The sequence below is a fragment of the Neltuma alba genome, unplaced genomic scaffold (assembly GCF_004799145.2).
Source record: "Neltuma alba isolate B1F8T4 unplaced genomic scaffold, ASM479914v2 tig00012681_pilon, whole genome shotgun sequence".
Classification (NCBI taxonomy): domain Eukaryota; kingdom Viridiplantae; phylum Streptophyta; class Magnoliopsida; order Fabales; family Fabaceae; genus Neltuma; species Neltuma alba.
Window position 1 is genome coordinate 31,581 of NW_021637111.1, and position 20,013 is coordinate 51,593.

General features: G+C 34.6%; 2 protein-coding genes and 1 pseudogene across 5 annotated transcripts; 1 reads left to right on the forward strand and 2 right to left on the reverse strand.

The window, feature by feature from the left end:
* The first annotated feature begins 1,250 nt into the window (after positions 1-1,250).
* LOC114729809 (tetratricopeptide repeat protein 1-like) lies at positions 1,251-5,074 on the forward strand. 3 transcript variants are annotated; one of them, XR_003738779.1, is made up of 6 exons: positions 1,251-1,744; positions 1,944-1,993; positions 2,356-2,443; positions 3,328-3,444; positions 3,755-3,875; positions 4,746-5,074. XR_003738779.1 is itself a non-coding variant. In XM_028916847.1 (5 exons), exons 1-5 carry the CDS (start codon positions 1,271-1,273, stop codon positions 3,803-3,805), a joined length of 780 nt encoding a protein of 259 aa, XP_028772680.1. In that variant the 5' UTR covers positions 1,251-1,270; the 3' UTR covers positions 3,806-4,168. The 3 variants fall into 3 exon arrangements, 1 of the variants encoding a protein (XP_028772680.1); XR_003738780.1 differs by having other exon boundaries at positions 1,251-1,631; positions 1,939-1,993; XM_028916847.1 differs by lacking the exon at positions 4,746-5,074 and having other exon boundaries at positions 3,755-4,168.
* A 1,051-nt stretch (positions 5,075-6,125) lies between these two features.
* Positions 6,126-9,016, reverse strand: LOC114729811 (ARM REPEAT PROTEIN INTERACTING WITH ABF2-like; annotated as a pseudogene).
* A 4,185-nt stretch (positions 9,017-13,201) lies between these two features.
* LOC114729808 (kinase-interacting family protein-like) lies at positions 13,202-17,088 on the reverse strand. 2 transcript variants are annotated; one of them, XM_028916845.1, is made up of 3 exons: positions 17,040-17,088; positions 16,289-16,454; positions 13,202-14,279 (listed from the first exon to the last, which is right to left on the reverse strand). In XM_028916845.1, exons 2-3 carry the CDS (start codon positions 16,428-16,430, stop codon positions 13,282-13,284), a joined length of 1,140 nt encoding a protein of 379 aa, XP_028772678.1. In that variant the 5' UTR covers positions 16,431-16,454; positions 17,040-17,088; the 3' UTR covers positions 13,202-13,281. The 2 variants fall into 2 exon arrangements, with proteins under 2 accessions (XP_028772678.1, XP_028772679.1); XM_028916846.1 differs by lacking the exons at positions 16,289-16,454; positions 17,040-17,088 and adding an exon at positions 14,443-14,634.
* Between the last annotated feature and the right edge of the window lie 2,925 nt (positions 17,089-20,013).

The following is a 20,013-nucleotide window of genomic DNA, read 5'->3' on the forward strand; positions in this document are numbered from 1 at the left end:
TTTAATTAATATACATGTTATTTCTTATTATGTATCAGGAAAAATTGCTTTGTTAATATCAAATTTAGACTTGTTATTTCTCAATTAAGACTTGTCATCCTGAGGTAAATTCTTGTCACAGGCTGGAGTCATAGTAAAATAGTCAACTTATATTTTTGTTTGCATTAAAAACTTAAGAAGTTGTTGATGGCCCAATGGTCATCTATTTTTTTGTTGGCCCAAATGGCCAAGGGTTGTGGGATCAAATCCCACCCCCATCACTTCTTGCAATATTCTCCAATACAAAAAAAAAACTGTTACAAAAAAATTCCACCGGCAGCCACCACACCAGTGCTCGGTGGCGGCAACCAGTTGCCAGCGGTGGCTGCCGACCGTCGGTGAGGGGCTGAGTTTTAAAAAAATAAATAAATAAAGGACATTTTTGTCATTTCACTGAATTTCAAAATTCCAATTTGGGAAGGACTTCCTTCATTGTCATTACATTTCCTTAACTTCTCAAATTAGAATTTTAGATATTCCACTTTCTTTATCTGTCATTTTCCCAATAATATAAAGCATCGATATATAATTTTTTTAAAAAAATGGATTGAATATCCACGTGCAGGACTCGGTTATCTTGTAATTGGTCTAGAAAAGCAAATTAACGATCATATTAATAAAAGAAAAAACTCAATAGATAAGAGCGTCTTGGGTAATAAATGGGCATTAAAATGTTAAAACTGGAGTTAAATTAATGAAAATCTATTTATACATAAGGAACACGTTAATATTGATTTATTGATTTATTGTTGGCATTAATAAGTGAAAGAATTGTTTTCCCTGTAAGAATTTTTTATTCGTCAGATTATGTATTTTAATCTTTTAAAAAAAAAGGCTGAAGTATAATTTTAGTTCTTTAACTTTATATAAAATTTTATTTTAATTCCTTCATTTTAAAAAGTAAATTTTTAGTCATCTAACCCTAAAATTATTAACAAAAAATAATAATATTAAATTCTTAAATGCTGACAAAATATTACTAAAAACTAACATATTAAATTTAATATTTAAAATAATCATGATTGTTACAGAAAATCATTATTTAATATTAATAATTTTAGAATTAGAGGATTAAAAATATTTTTTTTTTACGGTTTAAAAAAATCTCCCGACAAAAATATCGATTGCGAAAAAAAGGTCGTTCCCAAATGCCAACCAAAGAGATTGCGCCATCGCGCGGGAGTTAACGGCAGGAAACCCGACAGGTTGAGAGTGAAGTGGGAATCCATCTATGGAGGCACTTCCCGGTTCCTCCCTCACTTCTCCTTCCCCTTTTACTACCACGCCATTTGCTCCTTCAAAACGTCAACGTCGCCGTCGCCGTCGAAATCTTCCTTTCTCCGTCGAAGCAGAGCAACAAGAAATTCGGGTATGCACGAATCGGACTTGCCGCAAACAGGGCTCATTTCAAACCCTAGAAACCCTTTCCGGTCTTGCTCCTCCTAACGTCGCCGTAAAACCGTGCGGGTGTTTGGGAAAGTGCGGTGCTGGTCCCAACCTTGCGGTCCTGCCGGACGGTCTTATCGTTGGTCATTGCGGAACGGCGGCTCGAGCGGCTGAGGTCATGATGGGTGTGGTTTCTATGGAAGAAGGTTCGGATTCATATGATGCAAAAAAGAGTTTAGATGCGCTTGCACTGAGGAAGAGAGCTGAAATTGAGTTCGAGAAGCAGAATTTCACTGAGGCTGAACTTCTGCTCTCACAGGCACTCCATCCTTTACGAGCCTAAGTGTGAAGTTTACTGTTTTAATAACATTCATTCTATCGAAAAGTTAGATTTCTTCTTTTGTTTTTAAGAAAAACTTATAGTAGTTTTGTAATTAACAGCTCAATTTTTTATGGAGTTAGATCGGAGTTGAGAAGCTATATTGAGACTGATATTGTCGGGGTTTTGGACAGTGCAGGCTATCGAATTAAAACCATTCGGTGGTATACACGTAATATATAAATGTAGGTATGTGGTCACAAACTTCAAAAAAAATTTTCCTGCGAAGGTTTATTATGCTGGCCCTGTATAACGTCGTGAACTGGTGTTCTGCTCGATTTAATGGTTTTGTAATTTGATTTCCTATCAATTATTTTCATCTCGTCATCGTTAACGAAAGAGGCATTTTTTGTTGCCTATTGTTTCAGAAGATATAGCTCGCCAAATGTTTTACTGTTTACTTGCTGCCAATTTGTCGTGAGGCATAAGAAAATATAGTTTTCCCTTTTCATTTCTTATTGAACATAGTCATTTATGTCCTGAAGAGTTTCAACTTCCACTGTGTTTACCATGATTTGCATGTTTGAGACTTCTTCTCTACTGACATTCAGGTCAGCTGTAAGGTTGGCATTGAGTAACTATTCTGGAGCTCTAGATGACGCAAGGGAGGCTTTGGAATTAGCGCCTGAGTATGCTGAGGTGAGGCAAACTCTTACTAAATTTTTTATGAAAACAGTTTCATGGCATTCCAAATCATGGTGGTTAAGTATGATATTTAACTCATTAAACGCCACAGGAAGAAAATATATTCTCTGGGTTACATGATCGAACAGTTCTCTAGAAATCAGTGGTTCCTGGACACTTCACTGCTCAAGGATGCCCGTTAAATCCCATGGTGTACATGTGTAAAGATGGGGCACCAATTTGTATTCCTTTTCAATCTCCGAACACTCATAACATGTAATTATACATTAAGATCCCGTGAAGGCCATAGATTGAGTAATCCAGTGTTGTTTTGAATTGGCTATTGATGCATTTGAAATACTCAATCTAGTAAGCAGCACGAGGGAATTAATTTGTTCAGACCCTCTAAAATCATGTTTGACGGATCCAATCTTCTATTTAAATTATCCATGTAAAGATGCTGCTGGTGAACCAAGAGATTGGACCTTTGGTGTAGCATAACTGCTAGTGAAATGCTGCAATTACAGCTGACTTGGTGAAGTTTTGAGTGACATTGAGTATTTTTGTTTTGACTTCCACCAAAAGCTTGATAAATAATTTCATCAAGGGGATTCTGCCCTTCATAAAGCTGAGAAGCGTAGCAATATCCAGGAACTTATCTCAATTAGCCAGGATATGATTTTCTTGTTTCTGTAACAGCCCTGATATTCTAACTATTAGTTTTAGTTGCTTATCATCAGTTTGAATATTCGTTTTAAATGTGGTGTTCTTTGCTCTTACCCAATAAATTTTTATATGGATTTAATTTATTAATTTATGATTTCATGACTCCTGCCAAAATGAAATGTACTTCAATGGTTTCGGAGCATGTCACTGAAATAGATTTTGTGATTTTGCAGGCTTATCTCTGCCAAGGTGATGCACTTTTGGAATTGAAGCAATTTGATACAGCAGAAAAGTCATATTTGGCATCTATAGATATAGATCCTTCAATCCGAAGATCTAAATCATTCAAGGTGGCATTCAATCTTTACACCATTTAGACATTTAAATCACTTGTATTTCATTTATCTTATAACTGTCTGCATCCCTGTCTATTGAATTTTGCTTGAAGGTTGATATGGCAAGACTTGAGATAACTTTTTATTATTTCCCTCGGTTGAGGGCTGACTTCTATTAATAGTTTCCCGTGGCAGTATAATTATTAATCATTGATAGTTAGATATTCTTGAAAGATAATCCATCGAGCTTAATCTTGTGAAAATTGATTCTTTGATGCATGGATAAAGCCATCACTTCTTTCTCATTCATGCTATGTGTTTGCAGGCGCGGATCGCAAAACTTGAGGAAAAAGTTGCTGCTGCTAATAAGTTATGAGACGTACCTTCTGAACAAAGGTGCAATCTAATCGCACTGATTTCAGGGTGATTTGATTACTATTTTCCAGGTATAATGGGTCACTTGCGCCAGATTTAGGTCTCCTTTACTTTCTCATGCTTTGCGATGCATTCTGAAGTACCTCCAAGAAAATTCCATATATTTTCTCCAGCTTAGTTCTTCCAAAGCAATATCTAGCTTTACTATTACTTTAACCAAAGAAAAATCCAGATATTGGTAGATGGATAAAATGTCCCCCCCCCCCTCCCAAAAAAAAAAAAAAATTGGACCTATCTTACTGGCATCCGCAGGCCTTCAAGTAACAGACTTATCAAATAGTGAAATGATTAAGTGTTGCAATGACTTAAGATGCTTCTTTCAATGAACTATTTGATCACACAAGACCCATTCTCTTGGCAAGATTTTGGGGTTTAACCTGATGTTTGAGAGCGACCTGTCAATATATTCCACATTACAGGGGAGAGAGTTTTGTTTCCCAAATTTGTATATCTGTACTGTACTGAACTTTTCCTGGTCCCGTAGAACTGATGAAAGAATATGAAATTTATTCAAATTTACCAATTCAATGTCACTTTTTAATTGAATATCAGTGATGGAATTTAATTGGGCTGAAATGGAATAATTTCTGCCCTGAATCAAATTGTGCTTCGGGCTGGTGGTTTATATAGTTTTAGATATTAATGACTTACCCATCATCACCCTCAGTTGAGTATGGTCATTGCTTCCTTTCTTCTCATTATTTTTTTAATCGCATTTAATTTATTTCCTTTGTCGTTCTTTTGTTTTTGTTTTTTTTGTTTTTAGCGTTATTCATCACTATTTTGTTTTTTAACCTCAATAGAATAAGCCTTGTTTTACACTTCCCATATTCCAAATGAAAAATCCATTAATTTGGTTGTATTTTCTTTTCAATGCTCAGGCTTTTGCTATCTAAGTTCAAGTTCAGTGGTTTCAAATTTAACATGTATAGCGCATCTGGAGGAGGTAAACACTGCACAACTAGCGCGCGCACGCACACACATGTATATGGGATGATTCGTCTTCATAGGAGCAAAGAAATTTCTTTGTATATAAACATCATCTTTAAATATGGCTAAACAAAAGCAATGCCATAAAATTACCAAAGGAACGCTCTAAAAGAAATCATGTGTTGAACACTAAAGAGAACTATGACTGTTTCTTAAAGGCTCAAGCATCTTGCTTGAGCTGGACAATTAAAATAAAAGCAGTTTAGAAGATTTCATTTAACGTTGAAGTTTTAAAGCTTTATAGTCATTTTTCAAAGAGAGGTATGAGCAGAAAGAAATCCTTTAAAAGCGAGGCTAAATCGGCCTTGGGAATTCTTAAAAAGTAGTCGTATTTGAATTGATAAAATCAGGGAGCAAAGGGGAAAAACAGAAGCTATTTTACTTTTACCATAAGATGAGGTGTAAGGATCTTAAACAATAAAAATCTCTAATAAAACTCAAACGTCCTTTCCTAGTCATCCTAAACAGACCATAACTGACTTCCTAGGCACTAACAAAGTGGTCTCCATGCAATAAGTGCAGTAGAGCATGTTGTAAGAGCAGACAGTTAGTGAACTCCCCTGCTAACTGTTTCCTCAATGCCTGGTCAGATAAAGGAACACGTTATAAATCCTAGAGAATACAACCAAGTCGGCTAGAAAGCCTCATTTCATGACCAAATTTTGAAGAACTTTTTTCTTTTGGGTGTGGGGGACGAGAGACAGACGACGAAAACAAGAGAAACGGAATTCAATTCTCATCCAATACGATCCATTCTTTTTACTGACACCAATCAACTAATTATCCAACTACCTAACCGCCTTCCTGTTTTTATTCTTAACCTTGTCGGCAAATGTTGTTGTGAGCTAATATGAGTTTTAATGTTTTTAGTTATTTCCTTCGCTAGATTAATACTGATTTTGAATAATTCTCTTGAATTCATATCTTGTTAAAATGGTTATAGTTTAGGACTTGTGCTAAAATACACTTTCTTGGATCTGGATCAGTTATTTATTTATCTTTTTTTTATTGGAAATTACATTCATTTGCCCTTTCGCTGTATAAGTGTGCATGGTTCTTCGAATGGTTCTTGTTCATGAGCATTCACATGAGATCATTTTTCTTTTAATCTTTTCTTTATTGCTTTGAAATCTAAGTTCAAGTTCAATGGTTTCAATTCTAACATGCATAGCACATATGGAGGAGGGCAACACTACCCAACTTGAAAGGAAACACATTGAACTGAACGTTCTGGGTACCAAACATAAAAATGAAAACCTGATCCCTAGACATCAAGATATTCCCATATTTATGGGTTTTCTAGTCCAAGCAAATAAAATTTCTGGGTACCTCACACGTCCATGCATTTTCTTCTCTAATCTTTTCATTGTCTTTCCCACCAACGCTTTAGCAACCTGCAAGCCACATAAGACTTGTGAGGTATATTGATAAACCAAAGAGAACGATTTCTATAATATATCTTGGCAAACAAGAAATGTATCATCTTGGAAAAAGTTCCATGCAGGCCTCTTAATTTTATGTTAATGAAAAATAAATGAACATACCTTGTCTTTAAAATCTCCATCCTGTAGTTTTTGAACCCCACCAACCTTAATAATATCCACAACACTGTCCTATTAAGGAAAAAAGTTGGATGATTATGAAGGGGAAACACGCATTGATGATTCAACAAGGAAGCAGGCAACACACTTCATCTCATTATTAGCAAGACCATACAGAGCAAAGGCTACATATTGTCCGAGATGCCCATTCTTAGAGCAAAGAAGGTTGACTAAAGGCTCTATACCTCCATTATAAGCAATACCAGCTTGATTGTGTGTGTCCTAAAGCAAGCATCACAAAAAGCACAAAGGAATATGAAAGAACTGGCCAGAGATAAGTCTTACACATAATTTTATATTGCTCACTTGGTTATATCAGCATTAGAATTAAAACTTCAAGTTACAAATATATAGGCCCCACTTGTCATTACGTTTAAAATCACTTATAAGCACGTTTCACATAAATCGAGACAAAACTGCTCTCAAGTACTAACCTTATATTCTGTAAATCACGATCGAAAGCTTACTTATAAGTCATTCCAAATGGGCCATAAAAAAAAATACTCACTTACTAATGGCTTAAACCTTTTAAACTCCCGAGGCTAGCCACTGATAAGTATTAATAACTAATGTCATCAATGTTTATATTCCTTATACAACAAATTGATCAATGTAGTAATAATCACCTAAGCCAATCTCACCAGTGCAGAAGCCGACATTTCTTGAAGCTGTGCATTTGGAGACTTAAGCATGTCAATCAGTGGCTGGATAGCCCCTCTTTGAGCAATATGAACCTGTATGAAACACAACCTTATGTGGTTGCTGGTTATGACCACAAAAAAAAAAAAAACATGGAGGAAATAACAAGAGCATTTTATAAAACCATCTAAATGCAACACACGTAATGCAATCCACCTTACAATCAGAATCTGTCTCCGCAAGTAGACTAATTAAAAGAGCTGCGTCTCTTTGACTTTCGGAATAGCAAGATCTGTCATTGAAATTGTGAACTTGAGAAAAGTAATTCAGAGAGTTTGTAGGGCAAATCAGAAGTCCAGAATAACGTTACCTAAGCAACCCAATTACAGGTTGTAGAGCACCAGCTCGAAGAACTTCCCTCTGTATGTCAGGAGAAGACCGGACTAGGGTTGCAGTCAAGTTGACCTGCAAAGTTCCGAATTGAGCTGGCTCTAGAAAAATCACAGCATGGGAAATTAAAAAAACAGAGGACAAAAATAAAAATAGGGCCTAACCGCTCCACGATGTGTTGCAGCATCCTTTGATCCAAGCATTAGTACGAGAGCAGGCAGCGCATTGCATCCAACAATCTGCAATTAGTGATTCATATCATTAACAATAACTAAAGCATAACGATCTACAAGAGAAACCAAGTAGCCATGCAAAGTCATCCACCTGCTTTTTGTTCTCATAGTTTTTAAATGCAAGACTTCGCAAGGCCCCTGCAGCTGCACTTTGTACCTTTGCATCATCATATTCAAGCAACTCAACAAGAGGAGGGATACCGCCTTCCATCCTGAAGGTACAACAAACCTTTGAGAGAGGCAATATAGTATTCAAAGAAATTAATTATGTTTCAAAGGCCTGGAAAATAGAATACCCAACACGGGTTTTAATGCTGTCATAGTCGACCGTAAGGTTTGTGATGGCATCAGCTGCTCTCTTTAAAAGGCCAGAAAGTGCCGGTGAATTGTTATAGGTCTTGTGCCTCTTTAACAAATCAACAAGACAGGGCAAAGCTCCAGCATCGACAATGCGTTGTCGATGCTCTGGCTGCTCAAGATGAAATCCAAAAGAAATCATTTCTGAGTTAAAAGACATTTTGAAGGATTCATAAGAAATTGAAAGCGGATTAAAAAATGGGTTCAAACCAACATCGTCATCTGCACTAGAACAACGGTGACAAACTTAATGTGCATACCACAGGCATCCCAGACGATCACAAATGGAGAAGTTCATGATCGAAGCCAAAGGTTTATGTATTAATATTGATATAAATTAAGGAATTAATTAATATTAATAATTTCTATGACTTTCAGAGTGATTCTTGAATCTTGAGGGAGAGACACAGAGAGATAAAGCGCAAGGCTGCATTGCTGAATTACTTTACAAGCAAGAAGCCCAAGGACCGCGACGCATCCGTCTTCCACCTCATGCTCGTAAGGCTTGGGAACAACATCACCTTCTCCAACTGGTTCTGGTGCTTTCAGATGTTTTAACAAAGCAGGAATGATTCCACAGTCCAATGTACTATTCCTACTAATCACCTCTGCAACAAAGAGACAAATATCACAATGATGCACTAAAGAGTAAGCAGCAGTACCCAAAACAATGAAGAACGCAAGTAATAAACATCCTCAAGATGAGAACCCAAGAAATCAAAGTTGGAAGGATGGGATAAGAAAATTAAAACAAGCACACGGTTATGCAGGCATGAGTACAAATATGAGTACGTATAATAAAAGGCTCGAATGGTTACCATCATATGCGAGTCCCCAGAGAACATAAGCAGCGTGCTTGGCTGCGAGGCGATCCGACCGAGAAGATGATAAACGGGAGTAGAGAATAGTGACTTGCGACGCAACTTCATGAGGCTGATCCATGGATGTTGGGAGGGCAGAGAAGAAAATGAAGCGAGAATTGGAGCCTAGGAGGGCAATCTCATATGCTTTTTGTTATTGGTTTTTGTTACGGGGGCGCTGCCTCCAGGAAAATTACCGAGCAGAACCAGCTGAAAATTATATTTACTCCGTATTACAAATTACAATAGATTATAAAAATTGTAATTATTTGAAAAGAATAAATACTGAAATATAAATTCAGGTAAAAAAAATACTGAAATATAAATATAAATTTAAAAGTACTACGTTTTCCCTGGCCAAATATTCTGACTCTCCTTTTATCTTCAGCCTTTTTGAAAAGAATGGTAAAACCCTTTATTTTATGATTAATGATTATATCATTTGTTTTTAACTTTTTTTTTTTTACAAAGATTTGTATCCACCATATCATCAATATATCACTTATTCATATCATCTTTAGGTTACTTTTTGTCTATGTATAATATTTTATATTATTAACATTACATGAGTTTTCTTGTTTTTTAAAACTCATATAAATTTCTTGCAAAATTAAAAAAATAAGTCATGTAAAATTTCGTAATTCTTTTACTTTCTATACGCATATAACAATTCTTTAACCTATATAATAAATTATAACATAATGTTGAATTTTAATAAAATTATATAACTTTATTTTTTTGGCGGTTTTAAAAATAAAATTTAAGATTCTTTTAAAAAAACAAAACTTTAATTTTTACATGACTCAACAATGTTTACATATTTCCCCATTTGATTTTTACTGAAGTGTAAACTTGGGCAGAAATTATGTTTAATTTAAAAAAATTTATTAATTCATATTTATTTTTAAAATAAAATATAGGAGAAAATACAAGAGATTTGGATAGGGGCAATACTGTATTTTTAAATTTATATTTAAATATTTGGTCCTTTTAAATAATTGTAATTTTCATGGTGTTCTCCCGTAAATATAATTTCCCGGTAGTCTTTCTCGCTAATTTTTCCTACTAAATAAGATAACTTCTAGAATTTATGGGAGAAATGAAAATGAAATAAAAAAAAAAAGTGACTATGCAGTTTCAGTCTGCTCATTGTTCCACATGGTTAGTAACTGTTTTGATGATTTTAAATATTTAATATAGTGTATGTTCTCTTAAATGCTGATTGATTAGTAATCTAATTCTAAACCATATGTACTGTTCTCCATATATTTCATTATTTTAGATTTTGAAGTTTTATCTAACTTTTAATACTTTTTTTTTATAAGATAACTTTTAATACTTTGAAATATGAGGAATTTAGGTTTTTCTTTAATTTAGAATTTAAAATTAAAATAATACATATGAAGTTAAGATCTCCGTGAATAAAGAATGAAATGGAAAATTAAATTTTTTTATAAAACTTCAAATCTCAAATCCTACCTGATGTGATCAGGCAAATCCGTTAGATAATCTAAAATTCAGCATAAAAAATAAATGCAAAAAAATCTAACAAACATCCGTTATGAATTTTTAGATATACTTATCTTTTAATAAGTCATAATCTTTCATATGTTATTGGAATAAGGTATAAACTAATTAACATTAACTATTAACATTTTTAAGATGGTGTTGCTATGATTTTAACCTTCTAGCGTTCTTGAGTGAGAATTTCAAAATTTTTACCTCAACCCTATATTATTAACCTAACTTATCAATTTCTTTTAACTTTTATTTGATCTTTTTTAAATTGATAGATATACTTATCTTTTAGTAATATGATGTCTTTCAAACGATAAGTATTATTCTATCCCTATTTATAAGTCACTTTGTATTTCATATTTATTTATTTTTAAAGTAGTCATTGTAATAGTTGTATATGTTAAACGTTTAATTAAATTGTACTTTTAGCTAATATATGATTAATAAAGGTATTATAGGAAAGACAATATCTAATTATTACAAATAACTAACTCAACAAATATTATTGATATACTTAAATTAGTCAATTAGTTATTATATTAAGAATTGAAAGTAGTATTTGTCTATTTGTAAATAATTTATTTTAGATGAAAATACTACCTCCAGTCTTTAATATAAGACCCTATTTGACTTTTATTTTAGTCCTAAGTATAAGACATCAATCCATTTTGTCTCTCATATTTATATATTTTTTTCCAAAGTAGCCCTTCTAACAATGATAGTTCCAGTCAATATACTTGATTAGCAAAGATATTTAGAAAAGACAAGACCTATTTAGAATAAGTAACTAACTCAACTTATTTTTTTAATTTGGTTTTTATAATTGTACTTGATGGTATTTGCTGGATCCTCCCTGTATTCGTAACATGACAACGTCAAAGCCTTGGCCCTTGTGAGTTGTGATTGGGCTCCTTTTCTTTAATTTAGGACTTCAATTTTAGAGCCACGACGCATCCCCTCCCCTGCGTTACTCAAAATATTCCAAACGAACTGCCGTTTATCCGCCGCTCCTAATGCCAACGGAGAGAAGCTGAGCCCTGTTTAGAATTGGTTATGAATAACACAAAACTTCTTTTAAAAACTTATCTCCTAAATTTTTTTAAATACTTATCTCCTATTTTATAAATTAGGATTAAAAAGCTATTTTTAAATAATCCTATACCATTTCAAATAAGTCCTAAGTATTAATGCTTATTACTATAGCCTAATGACATGAATTTTTTTAAAAAAATAGAAAGCTATAAATTCAATTCCATTTATAACTTCAGATTACTATCTGCTCTTTGAACTTTAAAAAGTAAGTACTGACATCGATTCATGTGTTCTCCACCACATCTGGAAAGACTAGGGGAATAGTGTATTTTCTTGTTAACAAGAGCTGTGAAATGTTTCCTCGGACACATCCGATAAAATTGGAATGAGACAAGAGGTATGAACCCTGCAATGAACTTCAAAAAAATTCATGCCCACCAGCAGCCTAGCAGGGTCTGAAGTTTTGCTGGATGCTATGTTGCTGTGAATTCTGTGTTGATGCTGATTCCATCGAGTGTATTTAAAACTCATCAAAAAAGTTCCTTTTTTTCTGTTAAATCACCGAATGATAATACTTCATGTGAAATTGGAAATATCATCATGCGACAATGATTCGTCACTTTCGACTAAATGTATAATTGTATTGATTGGATGGCTCAATGGTTACAGCCAAAATTCCCATTATTACTCCTATGTTTTCTAATTAAAAAAGACAAAAACAAAACAGTACATCGCCAGCTTCTTCTAAGCACGTAAGAAGAATTGTCTCGATTTTCATATAAACACTCTTAAAAAATAATTTTTAAGTAAACCAAACATCCCTGGTTTTTCTGTTTTAAGCCAACCTACTGATCCGTTAGCTTTTCAGCACACTGCACACGTAATTATTTTCGGCAGCCTATTACACACGGTCATTATTTCCATTGTCCGGAGAACAATGTCTAATTATTCCGTTTAGTTTCAGTAAAGGATGATTGCACCACGCCCAAACAGGTTCAGAGGATTACAAACGGGGTCAGTAATAATTAAGTACTGCCCCGTCCTTTATATCAGACATCCTTGTGCCATGTTTTTTTTTAATTCCTTTTCATTAGAGACATTCTGACACTTGCTCAATGGTAATTAACTATAGAATCATTGTTTAATTACTCGTTTTCAATTCATTGGATCTGACAATAATAATCTAATCACGCTTCAGTCCGCCCCTTTAAGTGGCAGGGAGCATTGAAATCTGGTTACAGAAAGTAAACCTGCAGCAAACCAGGTCAAGAATCATTGGCTGGCATTTGGCTTGGGGTGCTTTTCTAGAGATGACAACTAACAAGTAAGGGCCGTTTGGAATCGAATGGTTTATAAGCAACTTCGAAAGTGGCCAAGTATTTTAAAAAATAATTTATTTCGATTTATGTGTTTATAAATATTTTTATCTGCAGATCCCAACAAATCCCAAGGCAATAACATAGAAATGAAAGGAAATTGGAGTGCAGGAACAAAGCAAGTATCTTGATAAGCTTAAGTTGTATAACTACCGCCTGTCTGGCGTTAAGCAATACAGAACCAGATATGCAGAACTAATAGGCTCTACAGTGAGACAACAAGAGATAGTCTCACTTGGCTTTGCAATAACATGAAAAAGGTGAGAATTCATCTGCAATTAGCTTTTCAAAATTAACAACTAGAGGAAGGTTAGCTTCCCTCTTAAGAACTCAGTGAGACATAAGAGCAACAACCTACATATAATTTAGTCTTGAGCCAAACTGTGTATACATAGCTAAACTTGTGATAAACTTGGTTACATCAAGCACATGTGGGGTTCATTCCACAGAGTAAAAAGTCCATGTTCTTAACTTTTTTCCACATACTAGGACTTTTCTTCAGCTCACAATCCTTCCCTGCAATATCTTCCTTCCACTTGAACCTTCGACTCAGTCTCTGCATATGAAGCCGAATCTCCAAAGCGATCCCATCACTGTTCTTCCCTTTCTTCTCAAGGCAGCCACTATCATGCTCTTGTCCATTATTATCTCTTACCAGAAGCTGCTCGTAGTATTCCTTGTTCCTCTTCTCCAACCCATGGATCTGTGCCTGAAGATCTTCAATCTTCCTATGCAACATGAAGACTCTATGATCTTCCCTCATTTTTACCACACACTTGGCTAATTCCCCTGCCTTCCTCTTCACAAACATAGACTCCGAGGCCAATCCTTTGTTCTCTTCCACTAAAGCCTTCACTCTGAATCCCAAGCTAGCATTCTCATTCAACAGAACAAGCCTCTCTGACTCCAACACCTCAAGCAGGCTCTTCTGAAGATCTATTTTCCTTGAAGACTCACAGTACTTCTTCTCCATCAGAGAAACCTCGTGCATCATAATCTCATAGTCCACATTCTTGATCACAAGCTCGGCAACAATGGAGTCGAAGTCAATCATGGGAGTGTTGGAAGAGAAAATGGATTGAGGAGGAGGCTGGTGGAAAGACAGAGAGCTTTCCATGTCAGAATCAACCTGGCTGATTCCGCTAATCCCACTGGCTTCTTCTTGGTCTGAAAAGCCATCTTCAATGGTTGAAACTTGAGAAGAGTGCCTGCTATGGTGATGGTGGTGGTGGTGCTTGTGTTTGGCCAATGTCTGGATGTAACGATCAGACAATGTGATATAGCCATTGTACAGGTCCTGCAAGAGTGTCAGCAACTGTGGACGCTTCTGATAATATGATTCTGCCCTTTCTGCAAATGTGTCTCCCACTTCTTCATCTTCTACCCCCAATGTTAACACCTTCATCCTCTCCTCCAGATCTGACATTGAATACCAAAATATCACTTAAATCAGCAAGCAAGTAGAAATAACATATGTAAAGAAGAAGAAGAAGAAGAAGAAGAAGAAGAAGAAGAAGAAGAGGACTCAGGAAGATAAGTGTAAAGCTTTGATCTTGTGAAAGTTCAGAGCAGTCCAGCTAACCTGATATACTCAGTTCCATGGTGCTGCAAGGATTTCACAGTCAAGAGGAACCAAAAAGTAGGGTTAAATAGACCAGAACCTAATTGGGACAATGTACAATTTGGGGGTAGAAGAAAAAGACAGGCCAACCAACAATGACTTGAGAGAAGGGGAACACTGACACAACCCCAATTAAATTAACTTAGGAACGTTAGAGGAAAAAGTTAAAACTTTGCAAGGACCTATTTCAAAAACAGTAGGAATTTGAATTCCACAATGCGGAGTTTGCTTGCAGATATAGGCTAGGCTAATAGGGTAAGGCACCTAGGACTGTGATGCAGCAAATTACAGCACAAGTCCCCGTCCTGTACCAGAGCGGTGCATTTACTGAGTGTGGAGAAAAGTTCTTATCTTCCGGTTTTCCCCTACTTTCTTTCGAACAAAAACAAAAAGGGGTTCTGAAGAACAAGCACAGGAAGCGAGGATAAAGTAGAAAGGTCGCCGTAACAGATGCCAACAGTATCTATTGTGTACTGCAGCAAGAAAACTAGATTGGGACCATTACATTATGTGCAGTGTATATTTTCTAGCCTCACACTCTAACCCCCAGGTTCAAAATTTAAACTTGACGATAGGGTTTGAAAGATGCACGAAAAAGAACAAAAGGGGAAAAGGTTAGTTGGAAAAAGATCAGAAGACAAAGTGGGAATTTGAAAAACACAAAGGCACCAAGAGAGTTTTTCTTCAGATTATTAGTACTTGTCAATGAAGCTCGCTATCACATAACGGGTACTTTCTTCAACGCTTATTCTTAATTCCTCACAAGGTTCAAAGTAACGCATTGGCAGACGAAGAAGAATGGAACTTAGCTTAATATAATATCAATATAATAATAATCCAGCAGTAATGTGATTCCTGTGCCGTTGTGGGATTTAAATTAAATATATTTTCAAAAACGGAAGTGGGAAAGCGCGTGAAGTAGTGCGCGTGAGGAGAGAGAAGAGAGAGAAATGGGCGTACGGAAGATGGTATTTCCAAGAGAAAACATTAAGAGAGGGACAGATGAGAATGGAGGATTCTTGGCCTTCTGTTGTTGATACGATAATTGATGGATTCATTGCTCATAAAAGGTCACTCAAACCCCTTCTCACCCGCGAGCTACACGTGATCTCAATTAATCAGATTTCAACCCCCTTTTTTCTCACTTTCTCATTTTTATTATTGGTTTTTAGTATTTAATTATTAGAAAAGTCAAATCAATTTTTTTTATTTGATTAAGGAGTGCAAAGGTCATATAAAAATTTTAAAACTTTTTAAATATGAATGTAATGATACAAAGTTTCCAATTTTAGTTTTGATTTCAATTTTCAATCTAATTGAAAATTTCAAGTTATCCTTTTTTTCCTCCTGAAAATAAAGATAATTATGAAGTAGGGACTAATGAAGGAGTGAGTCTCTTGCAATATAATTAAATATGATTCAAATTAGTTTCAATAGGGGAACTTCAAAGTCCAAACACAAGAAATAAAACAACTATTTCACCATGCGCAACTGCGGCCTATGGGCCTATAAAATAATGACCCTACATTTATGACACTTGTGTCTCCAAATTTCTGGGCATTTACTTGTACCTTTCATTGAAAAAATATAACAAACAAACACAATAATGGAGTCCATTTTATGTCTTGGTTCGATATAGGGTCGCATGAGTTGATACGGAGTCATGTGAAAGTGAGAAGTAAAAACGAACCGTTTAAAATACCTTAAAATCGTACTGAAATCCAAACATACACAAAGGGAACAAAACATAAAAACATAAACCAAATTTGAGAGAAAATGAATGAAAGGAAAAAAACGCATCTAATACCAGTAATGTGTGTTCGGAGCCAAGAGGGCATGTTGATGGAACAGTCTTTGAACCCTTTAGGAGATGATGAGATGATTTGAGAATTTGAAATCATTTTGTCTTCTTCCTTTCTCATATCAGCCTGGTTTGAGGTCCCCTCCATTAATGTCCTTGTTTCCAGATGACCCTGAATTTGGTTTTGCAAAAAAAACAAAAATAATAATGATGATGATGATGAGTCTATGTAAAATTTGATAATTGATAATTGATAATATAATAAATAGCAAGACCTAATGACCCATACTGATGTGCTATTTGTGCAGGCAAGGAAAAAAAAAAATCCTATGCATTTAAAGAAGGCCATGCTTGTACACAACAAAGGGAAAAAAAGAAAGAAAGAAAGCAGGGCAGAAACTGTATTTCTGAAGCTTGAGGAAAATAGGAGGAAACAAAACAACATTACAGCGCAGATCTCTATGATGCAACTGATTGAGCAAAGAAAGTTTGTTTGAGTAAAAGGGGTTTGGTTTTCAGGCTGTGTGAGCTCTGTATGGGAGTGAACCATGTGAAGTAGGAATAGCAGAGACGTTGGGCGACTGGGACAATTGCCCTGTTTGGCAAACTAGAAAACAGAGGAAAAGAAAAGAAAGTTCGAAACTTTACGCAGATTAGGACTCCGGATTGCGATATAACACCCACCCATTTCAGTTACGAATGCGAATCATAAGAATAGCAAAGAAGAAAAAGAAAACAGAGAGGAGAAGAGACTTACCGGAGTTTCAAATTTGAGAAACGTGACGGAGAAGAAGGGCCTTGGGATGAGAGATTAAAAGCAGACGAGAAAGAAGAAATTAACATCTCATTATAAGGATAATATGGCGCCATAAGATTCAGATATGATCACTTTGATAGTTTTATGGGTACTTTTTCTTTTTGGCAGAGAGTTTTATGGGTACTTTTGATTTTTCAGGTGTATGTTTAAGTTAATAATAAATAATTATTTTTTAAAAAAAAGATGAAAAGTAAACAGAGCGAGGCGGGAGTGATCAGTGATGGTTTATATATATATATCCACACACATATATAAAATTAACTTCATGATTAAATTCATTAGTTTTGTAAATAAATTTAATTAGTATCAACAAACTATTGATTGAGATGGAAAATGACTTAAAGTGCAGATTGTTCGTTGGGATGGAAAGTGATCTGAAAAGTAAAACACAAATTCAAATTTCAAGAAAGGTATTTGTTGGAAAAAATAAAAATTCTTTAAACTCTAAACTTCAAAATAAAACCTTGATCTTGCTGGTCAAACAAAAAAATAAAACCTTGATCAAATTAAAAAATAATAAGAAATTTATTTAGTTACAAACGAGCTTCCATTCCTTGGACTCAAGTTGTTCGTAGACAAACTTGAGAGGGGAAAAAAAAAGAGCAGAAAAAAAAAAGGGAGTGGCAAAACAGAGAAAATAATTCCAGCTATGTCTTTGTTGTGGTCACGCTAAGCTTATAGAATCTTAGTCATAAGATTCAATAAAAAGTCACAACTTCAGGCCAAAAATACCAACAAAAAAAAAAGTCACAACCATTTGGCTATAAAATAGATCACTCTAAATATGGAAGAAGAAGAAAATGCATAAAAGGATGAAGATCAACTCAAGAGAGAAGAGAATTAAAGGAGTGCCAGGGAAAGAGGGGAAAAGAAGACAGAGGCCGAAGGGAAAGATCTAGAGAGAAAAGCTAGTGGGCAGATAATTTCACATAGTTCCTTCATAGCCACCGCACAACATTGTTTCTTTAGTAGGTATAAATATTTTTTTATTAGAAACAATTATGTTCGAGTCATTAGAAGACACTAAAAGTTGACATCTCTTTCGGCAAAAATTTAAATATTAACTTATTATGTTATGAGAGACTAACTTTTTCTACTAAGGAGGTATTTGGGTAAGAATAAAATCATAGTTTCAGAAGTTTTTTTACAGTATACGAAGTAAATATGTGAAGGAGTTTGTCTCGATTTACGAAAAAATGTTTCTAAGAAACATTTCTGGGATTAGCCAAACACCCCTGGTCTAACTCTTTTGGTTGCCTACGCCATGGCACACAATTTTGTTTGACCATCTAAATATGAGCCCACCTGTCCAGCCCAATAATTACGTATTCGGGCCTGGCAGTCAATGACTCCACGTAGTCTCAATTCAAATTGTTACTAAGCCCATCCGCCATCGTGTTCTCTCATCAATCACATGCCGAAGGGTATGTTTCACCGTTGGCTTCAACTGCTATAAAAATATTATGAAAAAGTCCCAAATGCCCAAAACTGTTAATACTCTGAGTGTGTCTATCGCAATTATGTCTGGCCTCTTTATTGTCCAATTTATATGTAATATTGTTATATTTTTAATTTAAAAAAAACAAATAAAGCCTTTGTTATGTTTGAGTCGTGGCGATGCCTTGCATATTATTGGACCCCTTTTGTCCTTAAATATAGGATGTAATTACTAAGTTAATTTTAATTTTAAATATAAGAACTATTTCTCATATTTATCAATTTTTTCTAAATTACTCTTATGAATACTCCATTAATCATAATCAAGTAAGTGAAGGAGGGAGGATATTAAAAAAGATAATTATGATATTTTAGGAAAAACATGTCATATTTCTTATAATTAACCAACTTACCTAACTTTTTTAATATAATCAAATTAGTTAAATAGGTAAAGATTGGAGAAGTATCTCATTATGATCCTCCCTCACTAATCTTCAGTTCTTTTCCTTCCTTTCCTTAATCATATCATGCGCCCTCGTTACTTTTAGCAAAACCTACTGGAAAGAGTCCAAAAAAAAACCATTTCATTTTTTTTATATTTCAGAGCGCATAACCAAAATTTTTAAACAACCTATTCTGTTTGTTAAAAATAAAATAATATTCTAAAAATAAGAAATGAAAGAGGCCTATCTAAGTTTTTTTTTTCCTTCTTAATAACATTTAAAATCGCAGTTGACGCCATTGTTGGCTGAGCAAGTTGTGGGCCTTCTGACTTCTGAGAGACGTTCAAACTTTTCGAGTGTATGACGGTTTGTCTCTAACAAGGGAGGGTGTTTTTTATGATATTAGAATTGTAACAAAAAAATGTAACCAAAAAAATTATAATAAACAATGGAATGAGTTATTTTAAAAAAATCTGGAATGGGTTTTATAGGTGCTTATATTGATGTGGGCCGCCTTATTACCTCCGGTCATAATTATAAGACCCAGTTGACTTATTTGAGGAGATTAAGGAAGTAAGTTAAGTTTGTTATTTGTAATAAATAAGTGTTGTCATTCCTAAAATATCCTTGCTAATTAAGTGTATTGGCTAGAACTATCATTATTAGAAGGATTATCTTGGAAAAAAATGCATAAATATGAGAGACAAAATGGATTGGGGTCTTATAATTAGGATCAAACAAAAAGTCAAACGGGGTCTTATATTAAGGACCGGAGGTAGTATTTGTTTCTTTTCCCCCCTTTTAGGGCTGCGCAGTGGTTTTTTTAATGATCTCTTTTTATTTTATGTCCATATTTTTGGTAGACATAAGTATCTTTTTATTAGAGGTAATCTTATCCAAAATATTATTGGACACTAAATTTAAGTACATCTTTCAACAGGAATTTAAATCTTACTTCACCACATTATGGGGATTAGTTCATTTCGCTAAACTTAACTGTGTTAGTATTTTATGACAATTTATTCAGTATGTTG

Coding starts and splice junctions, on each gene's coding strand:
- LOC114729809 (XM_028916847.1), top strand. CDS start 1,271: ATGGAGGCACTTCCCGGTTCCTCCCTCACTTCTCCTTCCCCTTTTACT. Junction 1,994..2,355: donor CACGTAATATATAAATGTAG/GTATGTGGTCAC, acceptor ACTGACATTCAG/GTCAGCTGTAAGGTTGGCAT. Junction 3,445..3,754: donor GAAGATCTAAATCATTCAAG/GTGGCATTCAAT, acceptor ATGTGTTTGCAG/GCGCGGATCGCAAAACTTGA.
- LOC114729808 (XM_028916845.1), bottom strand. CDS start 16,430: ATGGAGGGGACCTCAAACCAGGCTGATATGAGAAAGGAAGAAGACAAA. Junction 14,280..16,288: donor GCTCCGAACACACATTACTG/GTATTAGATGCG, acceptor ATTCAATGTCAG/ATCTGGAGGAGAGGATGAAG.